The sequence below is a fragment of the Pongo abelii genome, chromosome 21, assembly GCF_028885655.2.
Source record: "Pongo abelii isolate AG06213 chromosome 21, NHGRI_mPonAbe1-v2.0_pri, whole genome shotgun sequence".
Classification (NCBI taxonomy): domain Eukaryota; kingdom Metazoa; phylum Chordata; class Mammalia; order Primates; family Hominidae; genus Pongo; species Pongo abelii.
This window is the reverse complement of record NC_072006.2, coordinates 20852262-20872911: the sequence shown is the minus strand read 5'-3', so window position 1 is coordinate 20872911 and position 20650 is coordinate 20852262. Positions and strand designations below refer to the sequence as shown.

At 40.8% G+C, this 20650-nt stretch overlaps 1 protein-coding gene across 6 annotated transcripts in view; it reads right to left on the bottom strand.

Moving 5' to 3' along the window:
• GINS1 (GINS complex subunit 1) overlaps positions 1-20650 on the bottom strand; it is a 41514-nt gene that overhangs the window by 8656 nt on the left and 12208 nt on the right. For 3 of the 6 annotated variants that reach the window (XR_008516854.2, XM_002830044.5, XM_054541667.2), the window contains one exon: positions 15247-15363. Coding sequence is in view for 4 of the 6 variants with exons in the window: in XM_002830044.5 (XP_002830090.1) it covers positions 15247-15363 (117 nt within the window). In the remaining 2 variants the exon portion in view is untranslated. Of the gene's footprint in view, positions 1-13214; positions 13345-15246; positions 15364-20650 lie in introns of all 6 variants that reach the window. The other 3 variants (XR_010138780.1, XM_063720695.1, XM_063720694.1) reach the window with 2 other exon arrangements.

The window sequence follows — 20650 nt, the reverse complement described above, 5'->3', positions numbered from 1 at the left end:
CCTGGTCAACATGGTGAAATCCCGCCTCTACTAAAAATACAAAATTTAGCTGGGTGTGGTGGTGCGTGCCTGTAATCCCAGCTACTCAGGAGGCTGAGGTTGCAGTGAGCGAGATCACACCAGTGCACTCCAGACTGGGTGACAGAATGAGACTCCATCTCAAATAAATAAATAAAAATTATTAAGATGAGATAGTATTGGCATTTTTTTTTTTTTTTTGAGACAGAGTCTCACTCTGTCACCCAAGCTAGAGTGCAGTGGTGTGATCTTGGCTCACTGGAACCTCCGCTTCCCAAGTTCAAGCAATTCTCCTGCCTCAGCCTCCCTAGTAGCTGGGATTACAGGAGGGAGCCACCAAGCCCAACTAATTTTTTTGTATTTTTAGTAGAGACGGGGTTTCACCATGTTGGCCAGGCTGGTCTCGAATCTTGACCTCAAATGATCCACCTGCAGCCTCCCAAAGTGCTAGGATTACAGGCATGAGCCACCGTGCCCAGCCTTAATTAATAATTTTTAGTATCATGAACTATCTAGTTAGTATCCAAATTTCCCACTTGTCTCATGAATTTTTTTTAAGGTTTCCATGTTGAAATCAGAATCCAACAAAGCCACACATTACTTTTTTTTAAAATGTCTTGTAAGTCTCTTTTAATCTATAGGTTTCACTTCCTCTTTATTTTTTCCTTCCTCTTGGTATTTTATTTGTTGAAAAAATTGGGTGAGTAGTTTGTCACTGCAGCCTTGAATACCTGGTCTCAAGCAATACTCCTGCCTTGGCCTCCCAAAGTGTTGGGATTACAGACATGAGTCAGTGCACAGGGTCAGCACAACTTTTCACAATCAAGATTTTGTTGTGGATTTCTTTGGGGTCATTTAACATGTTCCTTTGTCCCTGAGTTTCCTATAAAATGGAAGTTAGGTCTACATCAGATAAGGTGATTTTGTGGCAAATGGTGTTATGTACTTTCTGTTACAAGACCCCATAAAACACAAAGTGCCTGGATGTCCTTTTTGGATACTGAGATTAATCAGTGGGCCCAAGTGTCATCCGTACCCATGCATTATAAAGATCTCCATTATCCACTGAAAGGTTTTAATAAATAAAGGGTTACAAGCATTAATCTAATTCTTATATTCCTGCTACATTTGTTAGCTGGAATTCTTCTATAAAAAGAAATTTCCTTTGTAAACTATTGGGCTACCTTAAGATAGAGTTTGTATAGTAAAGGCAATGGATGCTTTGATTCCATTCTCTAACTTGCCACCTTTCAAATGAGTTGGATCCCTCACATTCTCCAAGGAAATCTCAAAAATGTTTTATTTTTTTAAATTTTTGTTGGCCAGGCACAGTGGCTCATGCCTGTATTCCCAGCACTTTGGGAGGGAGAGGCAAGAGGATTGCTTGAGCTTAGGAGTTCAAGACGAGCCTGGGCAACATGGTGAAATACCACCTCTACAAAAAATACAAAAATTAGCTGGGTGTGATTGTGAGCACCTGTAGTCACAGCTACCGTGGAAGCTGAGGTGGGAGGATGGCTTGAGCCTGGGAGGTGGAGGTTTTAGTAAACCAGGACTCCTTGCACTAAAATAGCTGATTCCAGGTCCTAAATAACAAATGAGCTGAGATTGTACCACTGTACTCCAGCCTGAACAACAGACCCAGATACTGCCTCAAAAAAAAAAAAAAAAAAAAAATTGTTGTTCTTTGGTGTCATTATGCATTCATGCTTCTAACATAATTGATGTGATCCAATTCACCGCAGTTATTAGTCATGTTGATGCTAAAATTGTCCATTTTTTGGTTAGCAAGAGCTCCTTCAAATTGGCCCCCACATCCTTCCAGCAGTCCCTGCTTAGTCCTTGACACCTTCCTTCCTTTCTGGGAAGACAAGATGTTTCATGCTCAGTTCGTACATTTTTAATTCAGAACCTGGAATCAGCTATTTTTGTGCAAGGAGTCCTGGTTTACTTTAGTGGGAAGTGGCATTTAGGTATAGAATCTGGACACTCATGGCTAACTGGCTTGGTCATTGTTTCTAGGCCTTTTCGGTAGGCAGAGCTAATCAATACTTTTTTTTTTTTTTGAGATGGAGTTTCAGTCTTGTTGCCCAGGCTGGAGTGCAATGGCGCAATCTTAGCTCACCGCAACCTCTACCTCCTGGGTTCAAGCAATTCTCCTGCCGCAGCCTCCTGCGTAGCTGGGATTACAGGCATGTGCCACCAAGCCTGGCTAATTTTGTATTTTTAGTAGAGATGGGGTTTCTCCATGTTGGTCAGGCTGGTCTTGAACTCCCGACCTCAGGTGATCTGCCCACCTCGGCCTCCCAAGTGCTGGGATTACAAGCGCGAGCCACCACACCTGACCCCTACTTTTTGATTTTTAAAGAAGGGACGATTCATGAGTCCATGCTGATACTTCAAACTCAAATTTAGGAATATAGGATTTTCCCTTAAGTTTTTCAACTTTGAATCTCTTTTCTCTCTCTCTCTTTTTTTTTTTTTTTTGGAAATGGAGTTTTGCTCGTTGCCCAGGCTGGAGTGCAATGCCACAATCTCAGCTCACTGCAACCTCCTTCTCCTGGGTTCAAGCGATTCTCCTGCCTCAAACTCCTGAGTAGCTGGGATTACGGGCGCCCGCCACCATGCCTGGCTAATTTTTGTATTTTTAGTAGAGATGGGGTTTCACCATGTTGGCCAGGCTGGTCTCAAACTCCTGACCTCAGGTGATCCACCCGCCTCGGCCTCCCAAAGTGCTGGGATTACAAGCGTGAGCCACTATGCCCGGCCCCTTTTCTCTTATTCTGAAAACTGTTGGTAATGTCAATTACCCTTTTGCTCTATTCTTCAATATGAAAACTGTTTCAAAATAACAGTAACAAAATTATTACTAATAATATGATTAGCAAAAACTGGTTAAGAACTCTTTGTAATTCTTTTCTCCTCAGAACATATGTACCAGGAATATACAATTTATGTGTTTTAAAGTAATGTAAATAACTCCCAGATTCAGGTAAAATGGTGGAGTAGGAACCATCAGGAATCTGCCTGCCTACCTCCACAACAACTGCACGGGCAGACTCTGTCTGACGTCAGTATTTTGGAACTCTGGAGTCTACTGAAGGCTTGAGGTTGGAGCTTTGACAAACATTCACTGCAATTTACTGTCCATTTTGCCTCTTAGCATAGCAGCAGCTAACCATCCCCTGTTCCTAGCTTTGTGGCAGGCCACGGTGCATGTGTTCTTGGAATAGCTTGTACACAGGTTGCTGGCGCATTGTGTGCAAAAAGCAACCTGCTCCTCACTGCTGATTGCTGTTTCTGATCACAGAGGTGCAAATGATGAGGCTGGCAGACATTTTTGTCACACCTTCTCAAAGGCTGCAAGCCCCTCCTGCATTCCACTGAAGTGAATTCCAGGGGATTTAAAGGGCTAGCACCGTGTTCCCACCCCCATTCATTTTTCTTTTTCCCCCTTTCAGGAGCCAGACATTAAAGACTAGGGCAGTGAAAAGCAACTGTGTATACAGGAAAAATTAGAAAGTGATCAAGGAAAGGCACAGGTTCAATAAAGATTTGAGAAAACCTTAAGGTTATACCTCAGGTTGATTCTAAGCACAGCGACAGCTTACAACAACCAAAAAAACAAAAACAGTAACAAAACCAGCAAACCCTGGGGGAAAGGGGAGAATGTGATTTATAGAGTTATAACATTATTAGATTGAAATGTCTGGTTTTCAGCAAAAACAATCAAATCACAAGGCATACAAAGAAACATAAAAGTACGGTCCATTCAAAGGAAAAAGAAAAATAAGAAATGGTCCCTGAAAAAGACTTGATGGTAGATCTATTACACAAAAAGACTTTACAACAAGAGTTTTAAAGATGCTCTAAGAACTACAGGAAGATGGGGAGGTTATGGAAACAATGTATGAACAAAATGGAAATAATAGAGAAATAGAAAACCTAAAAAGACCAAAAAGATATTCTGGAGCTGAGAACTATAAAAACCAAAATGAAAAATTCACTTGAGGGATTCAAAGATGGATTGGGGCAGGCAGAAGAACAAGCAAACCTGAAGACAGGACAACAGAAATGACTAAGTCTGAAGAACAAAAATAAAAAAAGACCGAAGAAAAGGACAGAGCCTGAGAGACCTGAGGGGCACCATCAAGCAAACCAAGAAGAGAAAGACAAAGGGGCAGAGAGAATCTTTGAAGAAATAGTAACTGAAAACTCCTTAAATTTGATAAAAGACATAAATACAAACATCAAAGAAGCTCAACAAACTACAAGATGAACTCAAAGAGACTCGCAATGAGACACACTATAATCAAACTTTCAAAAGACAAAGAATCTTGAAAGCTGCAAGAGAGGGCTGGACAGGGTGGCTCACATCTATAATCTCAGCATTTTGGGAGGCCAAGGTGGTAGGATCACTTGAAGCCAGGAGGTTGAGACCAGCCTAGGCAACATAGGGAGACCCCGTATCTACAAAAGGTTTAATTCGGCCGGGCACGGTGGCTTACGCCTGTAATCCCAGGACTTTGGGAGGCCAAGGTGAGATAACGAGGTCAGGAGATCGAGACCATCCTGGCTAACATGGTGAAACCCCGTCTCTACTAAAAATACAAAAAAAAAAAAAAATTAGCTGGGCATGGTGGCAGGTGCCTGTAATCCCAGCTACTTGAGAGGCTGAGGCAGGAGAATGGTGTGAACCCGGGAGGTGGAGGATGCAGTGAGCTGAGATCGTGCCACTGCACTCCAGCCTGGGTGACAGAGTGAGACTCCGTCTCAAAAAAAAAAGAAAAGTTTAACTCTATAAAAAGTTTTTTTTGTTTTTTTATTTTGAGACAGAATCTTGCTCTGTTGCCCATGCTGGAGTGCAGTGGTGTGATCTCGGCTCACTGCAACCTCTGCCTCCCGGGTTCAAGCAAGTCTCCTCCCTCAGCCTTCCAAGTAGCTAGGATTCAGGCGTGCACCACCACACCCGGCTAATTTTTGTATTTTTGGTAGAGATGGGGTTTCATCATTTTGGTCAGGCTGGTCTCAAACTCCTGACCTTGTGATCTGCCTGCCTCGGCCTCCAAAAGTGCTGGGATTACAGGCGTGAGCCACCACACCTGGCCCCAAAAACTTTAAAAATTAGCTAGGCCTAGAAGTATGTGCCACTAGTCCTAGCCAGTTGGGAGGCTGAGGTGGATTGCTTCAGCCCAGGAGTTTGAGATTACAGTGAGCTATGATTGTGCCACTGCGGTTCATCCTGCTTGACACAGTGAGACCCTGTCTCTAAAAAATTCAAAAAGAAAGCAGCAAAAGATAAGTAAGTCATCACATACCTGGGATCCTCAATAAGATTTTCACCAAATTTCTTATTACAAACTTTGGAGGCTATAAGGCAGTGTGCCAATATATTCAAAGTACTAAAAGAACAACATCACCAACCAAGAATCCTATATATGGTAACTATCACAAGACAGTAACTTGAACCCATGTGAAGAAATAAAGATCTCAATATACGTAAATGCTATGTCTGCATGCGTCCCCAAAAATCAATGTGGTAGAAACTTAATCCCCAATTCAACAGTGTTGGGAGGTGGGGACTTTGGTGAGGTGGTGAAGGCATAAGGGCTCTGCCTTCATAAATGGATTTATGCCATTATAAAATGACTTGATGGAAGGAGTTTGGTCCTTTTTGTCCTTCCACCTTCTGCCATGCAAGGACACTGCATTTCATCCCTCCAGAGGATGCAGCATTCAAGGCGCCACATTGGAAGCAGAGTGTAGCCCACAGAAGACAAATGAATCTGCTGGCACTTTGATCTTGGACCTCCAGGCCTCCAGAATTAATTGAGACAGGCTGGCTGGGCACAGTTGCTCAAGCCTATAATCCCAACACTGAGAGGCTGAGGCAGAAGCACTGCTTGAGGCTTGGAGTTCAAGACTACCCTTGGCAACATAGCAAGGTCGCGTCTCTACAAAAAATGTAAACATTAGCCAGGCAAGGTAGTGCATGCCTGTAGTCATAGCTACTTAGGAGGCCGAGGCAGGAGGATTGATTGAGCCCAGGTGTTCAAGGCTGTAGTGAACTATGATTGTACCACCACACCCCAGCCTGGGTGACAAACAGAGCAAGACCTTGTCTCTTTAATAAAAAAAAAAGAAAAGAAAAAAAATTACTGTTCATTAGAAATTACCTAGTCTCAGGTATTTTGTTTTAGCTGCTCAAATGGACTAAGACAGTGAATACATAGAAAATTCTAAAACGTAGCAATATTGTAACATTTTGTAACTCTATTTTTTGTTGGGTTTTTTTTCCGGGCGGGGTTGGGGAGGTGTGGAGACTCACTCTGTCGCCCAGGCTGGAGTGCAATGGTGCGATCTCAGTTCACTGCAATCCCCGCCTCCTGGTTCAAGTGATTCTCCTGCCTCAGCCTCCTGAGTAGCTGAAACTACAAGCTCGTGCCACCACACCCGGCTAATTTTTTGTATTTTTAGTAGAGATGCGGTTTTGCCATGTTGCCCAGGCTGGTCTCAAATTTCTGAGCTCAGGCAATCCACCCACCTCGGACTCCCAAAGTGCTAGGATTACAGGCATAAGACCCACCACCCCCGGCCCCTATTTTTTGTTTTTAACATGATTTCAGTGACTAACACATTTAAAAAAACACTGATTAGTCTAAAAGCTAGTATTATTGTAACTTTGCAACCCTACATTTTGTTTTCTACACAATTTAAGAAACTAATGCATTTAAAAGATTTATTAGTTTATGTTTTGGGGCTCACAACATATAAAGATGTAGTTTTGTGACATCAACAATAGAAAGAAATAAGGATGAAGCTTTGAAGGATCAGAATTTTGGTATGTTACTGAAGTCAAGCTGCTGTAAGTTGAAATTAAAGTGTTATAATTTTAAGATATTAAATGTACTAGCTATCACTAACCACAAGGAAAACAGCTATAGAATATAGTTGGTCCTCTGTGTCTGTGGGTTCCGTATCTGCAAACCAAAAATTTTTTTAAACAAATGGATGGTTGTGTCTGTACTGAACATGTACAGACTTTTTTTCCTTATTGTTATTCCCTAAAAATGATATATGGTATAACAACTATATCTACGGCATTTATATTGTATAAGGTATTGTAAGTAATCTAGAGATGATTTAAAGTATACAACAGCATGTACCTAGGTACTATTCAAATACCATACTACTTTATATAAGGGACTTGAGCATCCATGGATCTTGGTATCTGTGGGGGGTAATGAGGAAATGAGAAATAAATCTAAATGTTTCAAAAAATCAACTAAATACTGAAGAAGGCAATAATGAAGGAAATGAGAGATAAGTTATTATTCCCCAGTCCATTGCAAGAAAAAAAAGTTATACAGCATATAGAAAAACAGCAAAATGACAGAAGTCCTTCCTTATCCATAATTATGTTAAAGGGGATGGATTAAACTCTTTAAGCAAAAGACAGAGATTAGCAGAATGGATTAAACAAAAGGATCCAATCACATGTTGTCTACAAGAGACTCACTATAGACCCAAAGACACAAACATTAATAGACTGAAAGTGAAAGGGTAGAAGAAGATATTCTATGCGAATACCTGCCAAAAGAGAACCAAGGTGGCTGTACTAATATTAGCTATAACGGACTTTAAATTTAAAAAGCTTACCAGAGACAAAAAAGAATATATTATAGAATATATATTAATATATAATGTTAATATATAATTTAATATATAATAAACATATACTATATAACATATGATAAATATATAATATATACAAGAAGATATAACAAGTATAGCCACATCTAATAACAATTCATCTGCCAGGTGTGGTGGCTCACGCCTGTAATCCCAGCACTTTGGGAGGGCGAGGTGGGCAGATCACCTGAGGTCAGGAATTCGAGACCAGCCTGGCCAACATGGCGAAACCCCATCTCTACTAAAAATACAAAAATTAGCCGGGCATGGTGGCACGTGCCTGTAATCCCAGCTACTTGGGAGGCTGAGGCAGGAGAATTGCTTGAGCTCGGGAGGTGGAGGTTGTAGTGAGCCAAGATCGCGCCACTGCACTCCAGCCTGGAGAACAGGGCGAGACTCTGTCTCAAAAAAAAAAAAAACTTAGCCAGGCGTGGTGGTGCACTCCTGTAATCCCAGCCACTTGGGAGGCTGAAGAAGGAGAATCACTTGAACTCGGGAGGCGGAGGTTGCAGTGAGCCGAGATTGTGCCACCTGCCTGGGCAACAGAGTGAGCCTCTGTCTCAAAAAAAAAAAAAAAAAAGAAAGAAAGGAAATTTTGAAAATACTTACAGGTGAAAAAACAAAAACATAACACATCAAAATGTATGGAATGCAGCAAAAGCAGTACTAATTGAGAAATTTATAGTTACAAACATAAACACCTACATTAAAAAATAAGAGAGATTTCATGGCCAGGCGCGGTGGCTCACGCCTGCAATTCCAGCACTTTGGGAAGCTGAAGCAGCAGATCATTTGAGGTCAGGAGTTCGAGACCAGCCTGGCCAACATGGTGAAACCCCGTCTCTACTAAAAATACAAAAATTAGCTGGGCATGGAGGCACATGCCTGTAGTCCCAGGTACTCTACTTGGGAGGCTGCAGTGGAAGGATCGCTTGAACCCGGGAAACAGAGGTTGCAGTAAGCCGAGATCACACCACTGCACTCCAGCCTGGAAAATACAGTGAGACTCTGTCTCAAAAACAAAAGCAAGGCCAGGCATGGTGGCTCACACCTGTAATCCCAGTACTTTGTGAGGCCAAGGTGGGTGGATCACTTGAGGTAAGGAGTTCAAGACCAGCCTGGACAATACAGTAAAATCCTGTCTCTACCAAAAAATACAAAAATTAGCCGGGCGTGGTGGTGCACCCCTATAGGACCAGCTACTCGGGAGGCTGAGGCATGGGAATCGCTTGAACCCTGGAGGCGGAGGATGAAGTGAGCTGAGATTGTGACACTGCACTACAGCCTGGGTAACAGAGTGAGATCCTGTCTCAAAAAAAAAAAAGAAAAAAGAGAAAGAAAAAAAAAAGAAACAAAAACAAAAACGAAAGAAGACAAATTTCAAACCAACCACCTAACTTTTCACCTTAACGAACCAGAAAAAGAAAAGCAAGCTAAACCTAAAGCTAGAAGGAAGAAATAATGATTAGAGCAGACATTAATAAAATAAAGAACAGAAACACAATAGAGAAAACCAATAAAACTAAAATTTGGTTATTTTAAAAGGTCAACAAAATTTACAAACCTTTAGCTAGACAGACTAAGAATAAAAGAAGGCTCAAATTACTAAAATCAGAAAGTGAGAACATTACTACCAATCCTACAGAAATAAAAAGAGTTCTAAGAGTCCTATGAACAATTGTACACCAACAAATTGGAAAACCTAGATGAAATGGACAAATTCCCAGAAACACAAACCTACAAAGACTGAATGATGAAGAACTAGTAAATTGGAATAGACCTATAGCTAGTAAGGAGACTAAATCACTAATCAAAAATCTCTCAATAAAGAAAACCCTAGACCTGATGGCTTCACTGGGTAACTCTATCAAACATTTCAAGAACACCAATCCTTCTCAAACTTTTCTAAAAAATATAAAAGGAGGGAACACCTCCCTAACTCATTTTATGAGGCCAGCATCACCCTAATACCAAAGCCAGAAAAGATACTCCAAGAAAACTACAGACCAATGTCCCTTATGAACACTGATGCAAAAATTCTCAACACAGGCCAGGCATGGTGGCTCACGCCTGTAATCCCAGCACTTTGGGAGGCCAAGGCGGGCAGATCACCTGAGGTTGGGAGTTCAAGACCAGCCTGACCAACATGGAGAAACCCCATCTCTACTAAAAATACAAAATTAGCCGGGCGTGGTGGCACATGCCTGTAATCCCAGCTACTTGGGAGGCTGAGGCAGGAGAACTGCTTGAACCCAGGAGGCAGAGGTTGCGGTGAGTCAAGATCGTGCCATTGCACTCCAGCCTGGGCAACCAGACCGAAACTCCGTCTTGAAAAATAAAAATAAAAAAAATTCTCACAATAGTATCAAATCAAATTCAGCAGCACAGTAAAAGAGTTCATCATAAATCAATTGAGATTTATTTTTGGAATGCAAGGACAGTTCAAGATATGAAAATCAATCAATTTAATATAAGTCATTAACAGAACGAAGGGAAAAAAACATGATCATTTCAATTGATACAGAAAAAACATTTGACAAAATTCAACTTCCTTTCATAAAAATACTCAACAAACTAGGAACAGAAGATAACTATACATCAACATAATAAAAGCCATATATGAAAACTCCACAGCAAACATCATATTCAATGGTGAAAGACTGAAAGCTGGCCAGGCATGGTGGCTCACGCCTATAATCCCAGCACTTTGGGAGGCCAAGGCGGGTGGATGATGAGGTCAGGAGTTCAAAACCAGCCTGGCCTCTATGGTAAAACCCTGGCTCTAATAAAAATACAAAAATTAGCTGGGCGTGATGGCATGTGCCTGTAGTCCCAGCTGCTCAGCAGGCTGTGGCAGGAGAATCGCTTGAACCTAGGAGACGAGCGTTGAAGTGAGCTGAGATCGTGCCACTGCACTCCAACCTGGGCAACAGAGCAAGACTGTCTCAAAAAGAAAAAGAAAGACTGAAAGCTTTTCCTTTAAGTTCACTAACAAGGCAAAGATTTCTGCTTTTGCCACTTCTATTCAACATAAAACTGGATGTTACAGTCAGAGTAATTAGACAAGAAAAAGAAATAGGATTCTAAATTAAAAAGGAAGAACTAAAATTATCTGTCTGCAGATGATATGATCTTACATGTAGAAAATTTTAATGATTCCACAAAAAACTTTTAGAACAAATAAATGAATTCAGCACAGTAACAGGATGCAAAGTCAACACACAAAAATCAGTTGCATTTCTATACACTAACAATGAACAATCTGAAAATAAAAATTATGAAAATAATTCAATTTATCTGTGTGAAAAGAATAAAATATATAGAAATTAAATTAACGAAAAGAGGTGAAAGATTTGTACAATGAAAACTAAAAAACACTGCTGAAGAAAATTAAAGATGACATCAACAATTGGAAACACACCCCATGTTCATGGATTGGAAGATTTAATATTAAGATGTCAACGCACCCAAAGTGATCTATACAATCCCTACTATAATCCCAAAGGTGTCTTTTGGAGAAACAGAAAAACCCATCCCGCAATCCATGTAAAATTTCAAGGGATCTCAAACAGCAAAAACAACCTTTAAAAAGAGGAATGTGGCCGGGCATGGTGGCTCATGCCTGTAATCCAGCACTCTGAGAGGCCGAGGTGGGCGGATCACCTGAGGTCAGGAGTTCAAGACCAGCCTAGCCAACATGGTGAAACCCCATCTCTACTAAAAGTACAAAAAATTAGCCGGGCATGGTGGTAGGCGCCTTTAGTCTCAGCTAGTTGGGAGGCTGAGAAAAGAGAATCACTTGAACCCAGGAGGTGGAGCTTGCAGTGAGCCAAGATCACGCCACTGTACTCCAGCCTGGGCAACAGAGCAAGACTTCGTCTCAAAAAAAAAAGAGGAATGAAGGTGGAGGACCCAAAATCCCTCATTTAAACTTACTGCAAAGCTACAATAATCAAAATACTACAGTTCTGGCATAAAGACAGATGTATACATATAAAAATTTTTTTTTTTACGACAGATGTGTAGAACAATGGAATAGGATAAAGAGATAAAAAATAAACTCTTGCCTACACAGTAAAATGATTTTTGACAAGGGTGTCAAAACCATTCACAATGGGGAAAGGGCAGTCTTATTAAGAAATTATGCTTGGAGGCTGGGCGCGGTGGCTCATGCCTGTAATCCCAGCACTTTGGGAGGCCGAGGCAGGCGGATCACAAGGTCAGGAGATCGAGACCATCCTGGCTAACACGGTGAAACCCCGTCTCTACTTAAAAAATACAAAAAATTAGCCGGGCGTCATGGCGGGCGCCTGTGGTCCTAGCTACTCGGGAGGCTGAGGCAGGAGAATGGCGTGAACCCGGGAGGCGGAGCTTGCAGTGAGCCGCCGAGATCACGCCACTGCACTCCAGCCTGGGCGACAGACAGAGACTCCGTCTCAAAAAAAAAAAAAAAGGAAATTATGCTTGGAAAGCTAGATTTCCACATGCAAAAAAATAAAGTTGGACCATCACCTAACACCATAAAAAAATTAACTTGAAATGGATCAAAGACTGAAATGCAAATGTAAAACAACATAACACTTAGAAGAAAATACAAGTCAAGAGTTTTATGACATTGTATTTAGCAATGATATCTGGGATATGACTCCTAAGGCACGACCAACAAAACAAAAAAAATTGGCTGGGTGCAGTGGCTCACGCCTGTAATCCCTGCACTTTGGGAGGCCAAGGTGGGTGGATCACCTGAAGTCAGGATTTCAAGACCAGCCTGGCCAACATGATGAAACCCTATCTCTACTAAAAATACAAAAAATTAGCTGGGTGTGGTGGTGATGCCTATAATCCCAGCTACTCAGGAGGCTGAGGCAGGAGAATCGCTTGAACCCAGGAAGCAGGGGTTGCAGTGAGCCGAGATCACGCCACTGCATTCCAGCCTGGGCAACAAGAGCAAAATTCCATCTCAAAAAAAAAAAAAATGACAAACTGGGCTGCATGAAAATTTTAAAATATCAACATGATACTGAAGGAAGAAAATAGAAAAAAAAGAAAAAAAAAAGACACTATCAACAGCATAAAAAGGCAACCCAGAGAATGGGAGAAAATATTTGCAAATCATATATCTGATAACAAATTAACATACTGAATACATAAAGGATTTCTAAATCTCCACAACAACAAAATCCTGTTTGAAAATGGGCCCCATAAAGGGGGCCAATTACTTGAATAAACATTTTTCCAAAGAAGACATAGGAATAGCTAATAAGCATATGAAAAGATGCTCAACATCACTAATCATTAGGGAAATAAAAGTCAAAACCACGTTTTACATCCTTTAGGATGGCTATGATTAAAAAACAGAACAAGGCCAGGCATGGTGACTCATGCCTTTGGGAGGCTGAGGTGGGAGGATCACCTGAGGTCAGGAGTTCAAGACCAGCCTGGACAAAATGGTGAAACCGTCTCTACTAAAAATACAAAAATTAGCCAGGTGTGGTGGTGGGCACCTGTAATCCCAGCTACTTGGGAGGCTGAGGCAGGAGAATCACTTGAACCTGGGAGGTGGAGGTTGCAGTTGAGGTGAACCTGGGAGGTAGAGGTTGCAGGTTGAGCCAAGATCGCGCCACTGCATCCAGCCTAGATGACAAGAGTGAAACTCCGTCTCAAAAACAAAACAAAACAAAATAAAACAAAACAAAATAACCCCAAAATATTTAGTGTTGGTGAGGATGTGGAGAAAATGGAACCCTTGTGTAATGTTGGAATGTAAAATGGTATGGCTGCTGTGGAAAACAGTATGACAATTCCTCAAACATAGTATTACCATATGATCTAGTAATTCCACTCTGGATATATGCCCCCCAAAATTAAAAGCAGAGTCTCAAAGAGATTTATATATCCATGTTCATAGCAGCATTAATCATAAAATGATAGCTAAAATAAAGAAGGAACCCAGTGTCCATTGATGGATAAATGGATAAGCAAAATGTGGTATAGCCAGACAAAGGAATATTACTCATCCTTAAAAAGGAAGGAAATTCTGGGCCAGGCACGGTGGCTCACACCTGTAATCGCAGCACTTTGGGAGGCCGAGGAGGGAGGATCACCTGAGGTCGGGAGTTCGAGACCAGCCTGACCAACATGGAGAAACCCAGAGACAAAATTAGCCGGGGGTGGTGGCACATGCCTGTAATCCCAGCTATTTGGGAGGCTGAGGCGGGAGAATCGCTTGAACCCGGGAGGCGGAGGTTGCGGTGAGCCGAGATCACACCACTGCACTCCAGCCTGGGCAACAAGAGTGAAACTCCATCTCAAAAAAGAGAAAAAAAAAATTGTGCAATGGCGTGATCTCAGCTCACCGCAACCTCCTTCTCCCGGGTTCTAGCAATTATCCTGCCTCAGCCTCCCGAGTAGCTGGGATTACAGGCATGTGCCACCACACCCGGCTAATTTTGTATTTTTAGTAGAGACGGGGTTTCTCCATGTTGGTCAGGCTGGTCTCGGACTCCCGACCTCAGGTGATCCTCCCTCCTTGGCCTCCCAAAGCGCTGGGATTACAAGCGTGAGCCACCACACCCGGCCGGAAATTCTGACACAAATTCTACCACAGATACCACAGAAATGAACCCTGAAGATATTATGCTAAGTGAAATAAGCCAGTCACAAAAAGACAAATACTTGTCATTTGTAGCTTCTCAGAAATTATTCTCTAATGAGAACAAAAGAAAACAAAAAGACAAATACTGTATGATTCCACTCACAGGAGGCAGTTACAGTAGTCAAAATCATAGAGACAGACAGTAGAATGGTGGTTGCTGGGGGATGGGAGGCAGGGGTATTGAGAAGTTATTGTTTAATGGGTATAGAGTTTCAGTTTTATAAGATGAAAAAAATCTGGATATGGATGGTGGTGACAGCTGCAAAACAATATGAAAGTTGCAAAACAATATGAAATGTTAAACAATATTTAGTACCACTTAAATGTACATTTAAAAATAGCTAAGATGGCAGATTTTATATGTATTTTACTATTTAAAAAATAGAAAAAAATAAACAAAATGAAACAAAAATACCTCTTGTTTTGACTAATCCACCAACTTTAAAGACATTTGTTTCATTTTACTTTCAAAATTTAGGACTGATTTTCCATTTTGATTTAACTTTGTTTTGACATTTGTTTCATTTTACTTTCAAAATTTAGGGACTGATTTTCCATTTTGATTTAACTTTGTTTTGACATTTGTTTCATTTTACTTTCAAAATTTAGGGACTGATTTTCCATTTTGATTTAACTTTGTTTTAGTAATAGCTAAAACATTTATAGGGTTCCATACTCAAAACTATTAAAACAAGTATATTCAGAAAATTATAGCTGTTCCATCATATTCTGTCATCTCCCTACAGGTAGCTTGTTTGATTTGGTCTATGCTTCTTTTCTATTTTAATAGAAGTTAACACATATTCATATACTCCTCTCTTCTTAAAAGGTAGCACAATTTACACATTAAAGAAAAATGCATTTTAAAAAGATATACATACTTCAATATATAGGCTTTTTGGTGGTTTCATATCCTGTGTAATGTCCAAACCTTCATCTCCTCCCAGTGACCTCATATAAGTAGCAAGAGATCTTTTATAATTATTAAACCACTCCATCTGCAAACATAGAGATGATCATTTGACAAAATTCTAAGAAAACTTGCACACACTGAATACTCATCCATTCAAAAACAGTACACATCCCAACACAAATCACTATTGTGACCATTCATTCATTTATGCTAAAATATTAATTGCCTCCTATGATATAGGCATTGGTCTGGGTACTTATGATGAATCATTCAATAAAGTGAACAAAATCTCTGTTCTCAGAGAGCTTACATTTCAGCATACTTGATAATAAACCTTAGGAATCTTTGACCAGAAACAGAACCATGAAAAAGACGCCATTTCAGAATTATACCTTCAAACTCTGCATTGATGCTATTTCTGAAAATTATAAAACATTGTTAAGAAAACCCAAATGTCCACCAACTGATGAATGGATATGTGCCCATATGATGGAACATTATTCAACCATAAGTAACAATGAAGTTCTGAAACGTATTGCCATTATCACATGAAAGACAAAAGGCCACATATTGCATGATTCTACTCATATGAAAAACCTGTAATAGGTAAATCTATAGAGACAGAAAGTAGATTCGGGATTTCCAGGAGCTGGGAGGAGGGAAGAAAATATAGAGTAACTATAAAGGGGACAGGGCTTCTTTGTAGGGTGATGAAAATATTCTCAAATAAGATGGTGGTATTGGATGCACAACAACTCTGAATATACTAAAAACCACTGCATTGTACAATTTAAGATGGTAAACTTCACAGTGTATGAATCATATCTCAGTAAATCTGTTTTTAAAAAAATGTTGAAAACAATGAAAGACCTAAATAATACCACATTCACAGATTGGATGATTCAATATTGTAATAACATCAACAATCTATAGATTCAATTCAATCTCAATCAAAATCTTAACTTTCTTTAAAATGGAACCTGACAAACTGAGTCTAAAATTTACATCGAAGTGCAAAGGGCTAATAGTTGAAATGCTCTCAAAAAAGAACAAGATGGGAACTTGCTCCAGCTATACTATATAGTTATAGTAATCACAACAGTGGAATTGGTATAAGAACAGATAGACTAGCATAACAGAAGAAAAAGTCCTCCCATTCAAAATCCACAGGAATACTGACACTCAATGTATGACAAAGGTGGCACCATGCACACAGTGATGGGAGAGGCAGATCTGTTCAATACATGGTGCTGGGTCATCTCAATATCTATATTCAAAATGAAGCATGCCTCCTATAGTATACACAAAACTTAATCCCAGTACTGTAGATCTCTTTGTAAAAGGTAAAATATAGCTCCTAAAAGATTACATAGAAAAAAGGCCGGGCGCGGTGGCTCACACCTGTAATCCCAGAACTTTGAGAGGCCGAGGCGGGTGGATCACGAGGTCAGGAGATTGAGACCATCTTGGCTAACATGGTGAAACCCCATCTCTACTAAAAATACAAAAAAATTAGCCAGGCGTGGTGGTGGGCGCGTGTAGTCCCAGCTACTCAGGAGGCTGAGGAAGGAGAATGGCATGAACCCGGGAGGCAGAGCTTGCAGTGAGCCGAGATCACAACACTGCACTCCAGCCTGGGGGAACAGAGCGAGACTCCGTCTCAAAAAAAGAAAAAAAAAAAAAAAAAAAGAAAAATATCTGGGGAGGCTGAGGCAGGAGAATGGCGTGAACCCAGGAGGTGGAGCTTGCAGTGAGCCAAGATTGTGCCACTGCACTCCAGCCTGGGCGACAGAGCGAGATGCCGTCTCAAAAAAAAAAAAAAGAAAAGAAAAGAAAAATATCTTAATAACCTCTGGGTAGGCCAGGCACGGTGGCTCACGCCTGTAATCTCAGCTTTGGGAGTCCAAGGCGGGCATATCTCTTGAGGCCAGGAGTTCAAGACCAGCCTGGCGAATATGGTGAAACCCCACCTCCACTAATAATACAAAAATTAGCCGGGCATGGTGGCACACACCTGTAGTCCCAGCTACTCCAGAGGCTGAAGTAGGAGGATCGCTTGAACCAGGGAGGCGGAGGTTGCAGTGAGCCCAGCTGTGCCACTGCACTCCAGCCTGGGCGACAGAGTCAAACTGTGTCTCAAAAAACAAAAAAAAAAAAAAGAAAAAAAAACCGGAAATACTATTCAGCAATAAAAAGGAATGAGCTCGGCCAGGCGCGGTGGCTGACACCTGTAATCCCAGCACTTTGGGAGGCCGGGAGTTCAAGACCAGCCTGACCAACATGGAGAAACCCGTCTCTGCTAAAAATACAAAAAATTAGCCAGGCATGGTGGTGCATGCCTGTAATCCCAGCTACTTGGGAGGCTGAGGCAAGAGAATCACTTGAACCCGGGAGAAGGGGGTTGCGGTGAGCCAAGATCACGCCATTGCACTCCAGCCTGGGCAACAAGAGCAAAAAACTCCGTCTAAAAAAAATAAAAAACAAGGAATGAGCTCTTGCTAATATATCAACAGATTAGAATCTCAAAAATATTAAATTTAGTGAAAGTCATCAATCATTAAAGGATACTGCATGAATCTATATAAAGTTCAAAAAATGGGCAACACTAAATTATAGTGTTTAGAAATGCATGCTTAGGTGGTAAATGGCAAGTTTTTTTGTTGCTGTTTTGTTTAAGACAGGGTCTCACTCTGTCACCCAGGCTGGAGTGCAGTGGCGCAATCTCAGCTTACTACAACCTCTACCTCCCAAGCTCAAGTGATCCTCCCACCTCAGCCTTCTGAGTAGCTGGGACCACAGGTGCATGCCACCACACTTGGCTAAGTTTTTGTTTTTATTTTTTTTTCTTTTTTTGGTAGAGATAGGGTTTCACCCTGTTGCTCAGGCTGGTCTCAAACTCGTGAGCTCAGGCAATCCATCCACCTCGGCTTCTCAAAGTGCTGGGATTCCAGGTGTGAGCCACTACATCCAGAGGAATAAGATTTTTAAAAATAAGGAAGTGATTAGTCTGCACAAAAGTCAGGAGGGTAGTGATCACTGGGAGGAGGAACACAAAGGTTCCTGGGCAATGTTCTTTCTTGAACAGGGTGATGGATACATGGGAATTCCTCAGTGACACATCATTGGGCTGTACATCTTCATTTTCTGCACCTTTTCAGATGTGTTTGCATGTGTCTGTTTTTATGTTAGATTTCACAATGCAAATGGTTAAATTAAGTGATTTTAAAAGATTTAAAAGGTATGTATGCCAAAGTGGTAAAAACTGCATTGTTTTTTATAATATAAAGGATAAAAAATGACATTTTGTATTGTTAAGTATGAAGAAAAGTTCTCTGAGGGAGATCTTGCCAAATGAGTCAAACATGGGTGTTTCCACTGTGGTCTTTTCTACTTTGTCTCCACTGAGAACAGTAGAGTGTAACAGACCCCAAAGAGAAGATGAAGTGGAAGAAAAATCAGAAGCTATTTTGACAATGAGGGCGTTACCCTCATTCAGTCTCATTCACAGATAAAAGGGCAATGTAGAATAAGCACGTTACTTCCACAAAAGAACATACTGATATAGTCACAAATTTTTATTTTAGTTTTCCTTATGGAAAAATATTAATAGGAAAGAAAAAAATACCTATTTCCACTATCTCTCATGTTAGTGGCTTAAAGATTCTAAACAGAAACCTAGGAAATCAAAAAACAAAAGATGTTACTATTTTAAAAACATAAAAGATGTTACTATTTTGAAAACAAAAGATGTTACTATTTTGAAATCAGATAGTAAGATTTTTACTTATCAGTGTGCTTTCATATTCTTTCAATGGTGTTTTCTCTAAACATTAACACATGATCATCTGTTTCATGTTAGTAACCTTATTTTAGCTCTGCTTTTACTTTTATAGCTACCCTGAGTCAACAATATTGAGATCATCATTCCCAGTAATAAAGTGCTTACTATATACCAGGAATTTGCTAAAATTTTAATATGCATTATTTTATTTACTCTTTGTCATTGCCCCATGATGTAACTATTATTATTTTCTTTTTATTCATGAAGGACGGAAGCTTTGAGAGATTAGATAATTTACCAAAGGGCTCAGAGTTAACAAGGCAGGGATCTGAATTTAGGTGGCAGACTCAAGCCCATGTGCTTCAGTCACCCACTGAAGCACTATCCTTGGGTAATACAGACACCTATGATGACATTCAGACCTCATAGTCTCCTATAAGCTGTCAGGGATACCTGGAAATATTCTTTGTTACTGGTCCAAAATGGCTGATGCAGTTGCCACCATGCAATTGCTCAAGCAGGGATGTCTGTGGTCTACTACAGAGTTTATCTGTATTAATCTCTTCTCATCCTTCAGTGTTTTCAAAACATCACTACTAAGAGAACGAGACCATGTATATTCCTTTTATTCTTTTTCTTTTTTTCTTTTTTTTTTTTTTGAGACAGGGTCTCACTCTCTCTCCCAGACCAGAGTGCAGTGGTGCGATCTCAGCTCATCGCAACCTCCACCTCCCAGGCTCAAGCAATTGTCCTGCCTCAGCCTCCCTGAGTAGCTGGGATTACAGGTGCCCACCACCACACTCAGCTAATTTTTGTATTTTAGTAGAAACAGGGTTTCACCATGTTGGCCAGGCTGGTCTATTCCTTTTTATAGATGAGGTCACTGGAGTAGAAGGAAGTCATTTGCCAGGTTTGCAGTAATTCACAAACTCTTCCAAGAAACTATCTCAGGTTTCACTATTCTCAAACAACTTAATCTCTACACTCATTAATATTATTTTATATAAGGCCGGGCACCGTGGCTCACACTTGTAATCCCAGCACTTTGGGAGGCTGAGATGGGCGGATCACGAGGTCAGGAGTTCAAGACCAGCCTGGCCAATACAGTGAAACCCCATCTCTACTAAAAATACAAAAATTAGCTGGGTGTAGTGGTGGGCACCTGTAATCCCAGTTACTCGGGAGGCTGAGGCAGGAGAATCACTTGAACCCGGGAGGCAGAGGTTTCACTGAGCCAAGATCATGCCACTGCACTCCAGCCGGGGCAACAGAGCGAGACTCCATCTCAAAAAAAAAAAATTATTTTATTTGCTGTTAACATTGTTATATTTCATTAAAATAGAAACTGACTTTGGGAACTCAGTAATCACAGAAAAGTGCCACCCTTACAGAAACAATGCCCAATATGAAATCTAATTGATGTGCTTGAATAAATGTAGCTTGTAATCATTTACAAAATTGTAAGAAACATATTAATCGCCAGGCGCTGTGGCTCACACCTGTAATCCCAGCACTTTGGGAGGCCGAGAGGGGCAGATCACAAGGTCAGGAGTTCGAGACCAGCCTGGCCAACAGAGTGAAACCCCGTCTC